Source organism: Pararge aegeria, chromosome 7 (genome assembly GCF_905163445.1).
Source record: "Pararge aegeria chromosome 7, ilParAegt1.1, whole genome shotgun sequence".
Lineage (NCBI taxonomy): Eukaryota > Metazoa > Arthropoda > Insecta > Lepidoptera > Nymphalidae > Pararge > Pararge aegeria.
In genome coordinates this window covers 1,655,470-1,665,414 of record NC_053186.1, presented here as the reverse complement: position 1 = coordinate 1,665,414, position 9,945 = coordinate 1,655,470, and the positions used below count along the sequence as shown (strand labels likewise).

At 35.2% G+C, this 9,945-nt stretch overlaps 1 protein-coding gene across 1 annotated transcript; it reads right to left on the bottom strand.

The window, feature by feature from the left end:
- Positions 1–1,477: 1,477 nt before the first annotated feature.
- LOC120625006 (peritrophin-1-like) lies at positions 1,478–7,647 on the bottom strand (the record flags this gene model as incomplete). Its single annotated transcript, XM_039891916.1, has 5 exons — positions 1,478–1,655; positions 2,430–2,571; positions 3,714–3,831; positions 6,009–6,122; positions 7,534–7,647. Coding segments are annotated over 5 exons (666 nt in total), but the record flags the coding sequence as incomplete, so codon positions are not given.
- Positions 7,648–9,945: the final 2,298 nt, after the last annotated feature.

Below are 9,945 nucleotides of genomic sequence, written 5' to 3'. Positions count from 1 at the left end.
TATTTGTCAAACGGTAAAAATATTAAGTACAAACTTGTTTTACATTAGTACTGTTGTAGTACATACTAATTGTTTAAAAGAGGTTACATGCTTACAATATCAACTCAAACGATTTATGGTGTTTGAAACTTGTATACGGATAAATAATAAAAATATGATAAGATAGTATAAGTAAGTATAAATAGATCAGAGATTGCTCCTAACATTTCCGATGTAGAGTTACTGCCAGCTTGTCGGATGGTCGCATCATTTTATTGATAAAATTCTAAGAAGGTGCACGCAAATACATTATAAATTACAGGATATATGGAAATTGGAAATCAATTAGGATAAAATCTAAAAATGAATCATAAATAAAGGGCTTCATTATCAATGTTACCAAATAGATTAATGACAAATAGCTTAAAGCTGATTTATTTAAATTATCTCTAGATATAGATTGTATGTGTGAAGTTTAGATAAATTAAACATCGTTACTTGAAATCATAACGAACTATTTAATCCTAAAGTCTTCAAATGATTCATAAGTTCCTTTCCTTACTTTTAATTTTGGCTTCAAAGTAAAAATTTCCCATAAAGATTTCAATATTCTTCAAAATGTGAATTAAATTTCAAAGTAGCAATTATGAAAATGAGTAAGGGACCAAGGTATGTTAATTTAAAGTCCAATTTGTATATCGAAGATTAGGGCCTTTGAATATCCAAACAGAACTACAATTCGTATCGAATCTCTTCTATACAAAAGGTATTTTTACTTTAATATAAATTTCCTAATATTCAAAAGCCTTTGGGCGGTAGATGATTATAGCTAGTTTTAATGCTTTTTTTTTCTTATTTATCTTGTTTTTTTGTGTAATGGAAAATGTGATATTAGCTTCCGAGTTTTTTAATCTGTATCGCCTGTTGCTTTTTTATTTGGCAAGGTCCTTTGTTATACGTTTATTTAAATCTCCTTGTTGTATTTTTTTAGTAAGCTCGAGCTCGAGTATTATTTTCTTTCTTCATTTGATTGTCTCACAATATTTGTTTTTTAATTCAGTCGTTTATTTTTCATATTACAAACAAAAAAAATGACAACAATATTCTTAGTAAACCGGACATGAGCTGTATTAAGATTTGTACAAGTGTTTGCAAAACTCCAAATTGTATCGAATGTCATAATTTTAAGCTGACCCATAAAGAGGAGTGTTTTAGTCGATCGTTACTTCGGGGGGTTTTCCGAGATATGGTTATATTGGGCTGATGCTGAAATATCATGTAGTCTGCGGGATCCTCAACACCTCATCAACGGACCAAAGATATAGCGTGTTTGGGCTCATTAGAATGGTCTCAAAGAGTAGGTCACCGACGCCCCATCGTAGAAAACATTCTAGGTCAAGTCGGGGGACATTTTAAATATAATCTCTTAAAGACACAAGTTATTGCACTTAAATATGAACGTCCACGAGCCTTTAGTCATCGGAAGATCTTTACAGTTCTATTTCTTCTTTGTCATGAGGAACTCTCCGTTAAGCTCGTCTTCTTGCGCGACGGAACATTTGACGTTTGCCTCGAAGTCACATTGCTGGGTTTTCTCGTTGAAGTACAGGCCATCTGAGCAGTACGCAGTCTGTGGTACGCCACTCACGCAATGCCAGTATCGCTGGCAATCACCTCTGGAATCAAACAAAAAACATGTGAGTACTTATGTACACGCGTTAGAAGTTATACTTCTTTGGCGTAACAAGATAAAAATCTTTACAAAATGTTATCTTTTATCTTATTCTACGTTTGTAGAAAAATTACACAAGCAATAGAAAAAAGGTATTTGATACATTGAAAGTTTTATTATCTAGTTAAATAAAGTTTATGTAAATATCAGAAAAAAAATATTTCTACATAATTAAAGAAATTGACATAAAAAACATTATTAAATTTGGAATACTAATAGCCTCAGTAACAGACAGCCAAGTTTCACTCAACATTAAAATTTGCGATATTTATACAAATGAATCAATTTGCCCACAGACTTTGACAATTGAAAGTGTACACTGTCAAACCTTATAGCTAGCTAGCTAGATAGGTTTTTTGTGACGGTGGTCGCGCGCATCGTAAAAAATTACTCTCATAATCTTCCTAACGCGCCAAAAGTAGTATAACTTCAAAAATGCACATAACCTCGAAAAAATCGAGGCGTGCCGGAGATTGAACTCGTTCCCCCGAAAGGGAAACCCAAGCCACTAGGCTATCACCGCTTCACCTATAGGAAGGTATATTCTCAGCGAATAATTAATTTTGTTATTGTAAAACAAGCCAGAAGAAAAAGTTTAGCACTTCTTCTTCCAGCTCTATCCGCATAAAAAGCTGATTAAAAGCAAGTCTCTACCTATTATATCTGACGCTTAGATCCTAGTAGAATCAAGTTGGCGACTTTTGTATTTTTAACTTACTTGTAAGGCACAAGTCTGGACGCGTCGTCCGCCCTTACGCAGTTGAGCATGGTGTTGTAACTGGGCGATTTGCCAGGCTGCTCGATGTTTAGCGGCCTGATCTTGTTAGCCACGCCGTCACCTGTCAAGCTGTTGATACTACCTGCAATAATACCGCATGTTTACCGATATATTGTTTATGTATAGCCATAGGTATATTATATGTTGACCGGTTTGGCGGAGGCATCTGCAGAAGGCTACTGAAGAAGGCGCCACTGACGTGCGCACTCCGTACCCTCAACGTCATATACGGGAAGACGGATCTATTTTGTTGCATTCTGAGTAAACTCACAAATATAGCGATTTTTATTTTATCATATATTTTATCCTACTATCCTCCTTCCCTACCAATCCCTACTAATATTATAAATGTCAATGTAAGTTTGTTTGTTACGCTTTCACGCAAAAACTACTTAACCGATAATCATATACTTAGAGGTATTAGAAGTAACATAGAATACTTTTTATCCCGAAATTAAGTTTAGTTCTTTTGGGAGAGAGGATCAAAGTGTATGACGATTTTGCACCATAACTCCGTCAAATGATAACCGAAATATATAATTATTTTTGTACTATAGAGGTTATAATATCTGTTTATTTTTTCCCCAATTCCGTGTAGATCTAATGAATATAATTGGAGATGGAGGACAGAACTCCTCAGTGGATAGCAGCTAACACCTCATTTAAGGCTTAGCGACACTGAATACTCTTTATTTATTTATTTATACTCTTTATTTGTACACCACTCAGAAAAACGAGACAAAAAAAGAACAAACACATGAAGAATGAAGCATTAGTGACTTAGGGATACATAAAGTGCTGCCACGTTTATAAGGACTCCAGTGCTAGGACAAAATAAAAATTGTTAGAAATGTTCTTCGTTAACCTATATGTTATATATAGTATATAGTATTATAGCATATAAATTAACAGCTAGTCCTACTAATATTATAAATGTGAAAGTGAGGAAGTTTGTTACTCAATCACGCAAAAACGGATAAACGGATTTGGATGAAATTTGGCATGCATGTAGCCTTTGACATGAAAAATAACATAATTGGTTTCCACGCGACATCGCACCGGAACACTAAAACGCTTAGCACCACGTCTTTGTCGTGTAGGGAGGTAACTAGCCACGGCCAAAACCTCCCACCAGACCAGAACATACTAGAACGCCAGACAAAAGAACAACAAGGTGTATCAGCACCCGCTGGTATCCAAATATAATATTGATGTGAGCATCACCATCGTAAGGTAAATCGGCCTTGTCACTCAGGAAGTCCTCACCAGATCCGTTGTCGATATCCTCATCACTTTCCTGGTTACGGAGAATGCAGTCGGTTGCTTGGGGCCAGTTGCAAGTCTGAAAAAAATAAAGTCAGGTAAGATCGGGACAAGTATACAACATGTAAATGAAAACTGAAATAATACTTCACAGACTTTAAAGGTACATTATGTACGGTCTCTGAGACTTGTACTACTGTGAAACCGAGACCTAATAGTTTTGAGTAAAATGAATCAAAATCATATGAATCCTGTCACTTTATTAGGTACGCGTCGCGTAGCGTAGGTACTATGCGCGTGTCGGTCTTTTCTATCTTCAATAGGGTTGTCATAATCAAACACTTAGAATGTTTTGAATTAGTTTGTATGAAAAAATAAAAATGCTTCTTTTGATTTAATATTTGTATAGGGTATTTTCGTATTATTATTATTAAATTCTTTATTGCACACACAAAAACAAAATACAAAAATAAATAAAATAGATACAATAAATAAAAATAATAGACTAGTTAGGTGTCCTGAGGATGCTCAGGTTTCGGAGCGTAACGTGAGTAGAGGGTACATTGGAGTATAAGGATTGAAGAAATTATAAATTACACCATACAGATTCTCCTGCTTCTCGCGGAATATAGCTAATTAAGCTTAACTTTCATATTATATTATGGATTTCCGCAAAGTAACGTCTGCTTCTAACCTATAGTTTAGGTGTGCAAAGGCGTTCTTATCGCTAAAGCGATCTCTCCCAGACAACCTTTGGCGGAAGTAGTTGTTATAAGGAACGGAATGTTTTTGACCAGTATGGCAATACCGATTTATCTCGAGGAAAGTTTATTTAATTATTAAAATAACACCACCATCTTGTTCACAATACGTAGTAAAGGAAAATTACGAAAATTATTTTCTAATCAGTGTGACTAGACACTTAAAGGTATGCACAGCATTGACTACAAAATAACCACCGATATTAACACTACAAAGTATAATAAAAACACAAAAAGTTAAACAAAAGTAAGTAAGTGACAAACAAAAATAGGTTATATCATTTTTTTTTTTTTAAACTTTATTTATTTGGGACTTTTATCCAACACGGATATGCCAGCCCCATCATCCCTTAAGTAACTACTTAGGTAACAATAAAATCAATTATTATATTAATACCTACTATAAGAGAAATTGATTCCTAAGGTAATTTTGGACCTACCAGTGCATAAGTTTAAAGAATGTGTTAAAACACATTTATTACAGCGAGGTTATTATACAATTGATGAGTTTCTTAATGACAAGGTTGCTTGGAAGCATCCGGCTCCGCTTTCATCTCTCACAAGATAGAAAAATGAATGTTAAAATGTAAAATGTAAATTTTTGATGTTGGAAAAGAGCAACTGCTGCGTTTCTTGCCGGCTTCTTCTCAGTAGAATCTGCCATCCGAACCGGTGGTAGAGTTACACACGGACAGACTTGACGTTTCAAAAGTGCTTGTATTAGGCCTACTTGAAATAAATGAATTAAGAATTTTTGAATTTTGAAATGTAACAGATACAAGCTGTTATTGCTACGCAAAAATATCTCAACAACAGACCTTAAACCTTCTGTGGTCGGTTGAGAGAGAAGGCTCGATATAGCACCCACGTCAAATCTGTTGATACTGTACCGCCGCATAACATCTAGTCGCTCCTAATTGTATCTGCTACATTCCACCAGTACTTCCTGGACATCATCCATCGCACCGCAAATATCACAGTTGGCAGAACTAGCTTTCTTCATTAGAAATGCGAACTTAGTAGATGGACATTGTAAAGAACGCAACCTATGAGCTAAAACTATACATTATCTTCGAAGTTATATCATAATAATGCTCGAATTTCCAATCATGTTATATAATAGTATGTTTATTTATTTTTTAATTAAGTATTTATAGTAGCGTATTTGTATGTTTATATGTTTGTATACATGTATGGAATATATTATGTATTTATGTTATATATGTATGTTTTTTTATGTTAATTTAGTTTTAAATCCTAATTTTTAATTATGTTTGTTGTACCACCTACTTATTTCTTATAACATTTTCTTGTATGCCTTTGATTGCCTGGAAGAGGTCGCTATTTAGCGATAAGGCCGCCAAATTGTACGTTATACCTTATTGTGCTGTTGTATTTGTATCTCTGTAAATTTTCTCTGTGGTGTACAATAAAAATGTATTCATTCATTCATTCTTTCATGTTTGAGAAGAAAATATATGGGGTAGGTACTTACTTGAATTACAAAATCGAAGTAGAGACCACCGGGGCAGGAGAAAAGCACCTCCTCTCCGTGCGCGCACATAAAGAATTTGGTGCAGTCGGTAAAATGTGGAAGTAGGAGGAAAATCTGGAAAATATATAAAAGGCTCATATCTATCTATCTATCTTATATATATAAAAGAGAAAGTGTGTGGGTATGTTCCGTATAGGCTCCGAAACGGCTGGACCGATTTCAATGAAACTTACAGGGAATCTCCGGATTGACCTGGCGAGTAATCCTGTAAAGTTTGGTGACGATCGGAGCACTCCTATTTTTGAACTGTCAAACACAGCTTTTATTTACTATGATGGTATTCTATTGTTGGGTGTACATGGGTGTAGATAATGATCTTCACCCGCTCGAGAAAAGAATAGAAGAAAATGAATACGGAGAGAAATAAATGATTTAATTATGAGACTTAAATTAAAAATTTAATGATGTAAGTTTATTGTTTAAATAAAATAAAGCAAAATCTAGCCCGGCGAAGCTGGCTGGGTACGCTAGTATAATATATATAAATAAATATCCATCCATCTCTCGGGCTGATTTGCGAATCTAAACCATCAAGCGTGCCACCCAAACGCATACCGAAAAATTCATTCAAATCGGTCCAGCCGTCCAGGAGGAGTTCAGTGACATACACACGCACACAAGAAATATATATATATGTATATTATTTTTTAAATAAATAACTACGACACATCTGACACATCTGGCCATCTAACCCCAAAGTAAGCACAGTTTGTTGTTTTATGGGTACTAAGAAGACTGATGATATTTTTATGAATAATATATATAAATACTTATATGTCACGCACAGTCTTCGGCTATAATCATCGTTACCCCATCACCGGCCCACATCTCTCAGAATGAGAAATGCTTAGGCCATAGTCCACCACTCTGGCATAGTGCGGAATGGTGGACTTCACATGCTTTTGAGAGCATTATAAAAATCTCTCAGGCATGCAGGCTTAAATCTGATGTTTTCCTTCACCGTTAAAACAAATGACATTTAATTATTATTAAATACTTTTTCTATACTACTTACTTGCTCATATTTTAAAAAAGAGTAAATATACTACGATAAATATAAATAAATAAATATACTACGACAATACACATATCGCCATCTAGCCCCGAAGTAAGCGTAGCTTGTGTTATGGGTACTAATGTAGCTGATGAATATTTCTAGGAATATAATACACAGAATTACTTATAATATACAGATAAACACCCAGACCCAGTTTTATGAGTTTTAGCACGCCAAACTCAGATATCTGTCCGATTTAAAAATTGGACGTTAGTTATATGCTATTTCATGACATGCTACGATATTATAGAGCTTAGCAAACGAAATAATAGCGCAGGCCGGCGATTCGACGCAGTGGATTCTGGTATACTGTGTAGAATAGCGAAATGAAGTAAAGTGGTAAGTACGGAAAATTTATCAGAAGTTGTATGCGGGCGAAAAAGAGTGATTGTTCAAAAAAAATATTACCTGTCCTTTTGGATCACATGAGAGCGTATTCGGATCGACGCCCTCGAACGACCCTCTGACGCTGCGGGCTACGCAGCTTACGAGGAAGAGAAGCGGCAGGACTTTTATACCTGAAATATAATTTTTTTAAGTACCACAGTAAAAAGAAGAGTTACCTACTCCATCATCTGTTCATATCGTCACAGCACGGCTAGCATGGGTAGGAGACAATTTTTTTATTTTTATTTATACTCTTTATTTGTACACCACTCAGAAAAACGAGACAAAAAAAAGAACAAACACATGAAGAATGAAGCAGGATACAAAAGGCGGCCTTACCGCTAAGTAGCGATCTCTGCCAGGCAACCTTAGGATTAGGAAAACTAAAAAGAAAACAAATAGGTGGGGTACACTATTTAGTACATACATACGAATATCTACATACTAATACATAAACCAGACTACACAAATAAAAAAATACTATTGATAAATACAAAAAATAAATATACTAATACATATCTTAATACTTAAATATGAGTTTGAGTAGATAAATAAATAATAAAATCCCCCCCTGGGAAATGATAAAAATTTATCTTCACCCGAAACTTCAAGTCTGCGAAAACTAGCGCACAAGTGGAAAAAATATCCTTATAATATATGTGTAATAATAAACGGGGGAAAACTTCTCCTATTCCCTGTTTACGTACTTTAGTAACACAGCTAGCATGGGCAGGAGACAATTATCTTCCCGGGGAAAGGATAAAAATTTTACCTTCTCCCACAGCTTTATCAACTCTCAGAGCACTGGCGCACATGTGGAAATAATATCCAATAGTAATAATAAACGGGGGTAAAATTCACGTATTCCGTGTTCCCTTACTTTAGCAGGTGAACACGTTTATTTAATCCCCTGGGAGGGGTTATAATCGGGGGATACTTACTTATTACGGGGGAGTGCTGCGAATACTTATGTTTATCGTCTAAACAACGTCGCAAAAATGTTTGTACGTTATCATACATAGGATTCACATTAAACGCAAAGAAACAGTCAACGAAAGACGTTTATTTCCGCCTTTAAAAAAATAACTGTTAAATATGGCGTTGGTCGTATCGTTGCGTTGGGCCGATTGCTCGAATCTATCCAAGAACCCCGTAGGTGGGGCGCTGGCCCACACTAAGCGAGATGTCCGTTCAAACTAAGCGCGCTAAAAATGACAAATCATATATTGAATGAATGAATGTACTTTTAATGCACACCACAAAAAGCACATAAGAAAAGTATAACACAACAACTGATACAATTGGGTGGCCTTATCGCTTCATAGCGATTTCTTCCAGGCAACCAATGCCTAAGAAAACAAATATATAGAAATATATATTAAATCTATGAGAATGTTGTAGTAATTTATTTTAAAAAGCTTCCGAAAAAAATCGGGATGTACTAAAACTTAATTGAACTACAAACATAATATGTTATTATTCAAAAGGCGATTCACTGTAGGCAGGTTCTCTTTATCAATTTACCATGTTATCGTAAGAAATCAAAAATAATCTTTGTTTATAGTCCATTTTATTGCGCCACTCAAATAAAACAACGACTTCAAAGAGATTTTCCATTTTCCGCATTGCGTATTAGAATGGATTATCCTTAATAGATTACTCAATAAGGTAGTTGATTTTTTTTTTTTAGTATTTTGCCGCCTTTCATCGCTGAGCTTCAGCGGGATTGGCTGGGCGGAAATATACCTTTCTATAAAGAATCGAGAACCATGTATAATCAAAAATTTCATAGCCGCTTTGTGGGTCTTTGTGCTAAAACACTTTCCTTAAGAGAGAAAACCACAGTGGGACAGAAATAGGCTTGGATGAGGATGACGAACTCAACTAATTGACATTTCCAAACTAGATTAACGCACAGATTAAGTATAATGATATCGAGGTCCGACCTATCCGAATAGACGGAGCAAAAGTGCGGTAAATGCGAGGCGAGGAATTCACCCTGAGTGTCATCACCACTAAGAGACGTACTTCGCCTCTTTAGACAGTCCTGCTGTCTATTTGATGGATTTAAGATAGTATTATTATAGTAAGTAGGAATTAGTGTAAGAACATTTTGTATGCCATCTAAAGCGGATTGTTTGTCCTTATATTGTATCTACCAACTACAAAACTAATCAGCAAATAAACGAATTTAATTAAATTGAATTGAGAAAATATCGGCATTTACCACGAGATCAAAGCCGTCCAACTAATTCAGAGAAAAAAAAAATGATTTCATTTGGCTGTCGTTCCAAATAAGCCCTTCAATGCATTCGCACCTGTAATTGATTATGCAGTCTAAGATGGCGGCAAGTTAACCTGTCAATAACCACTTATACTAAACCCATACCCCTTGTCGATTTCTACACGACATCGTACCGGAACGCTAAATTG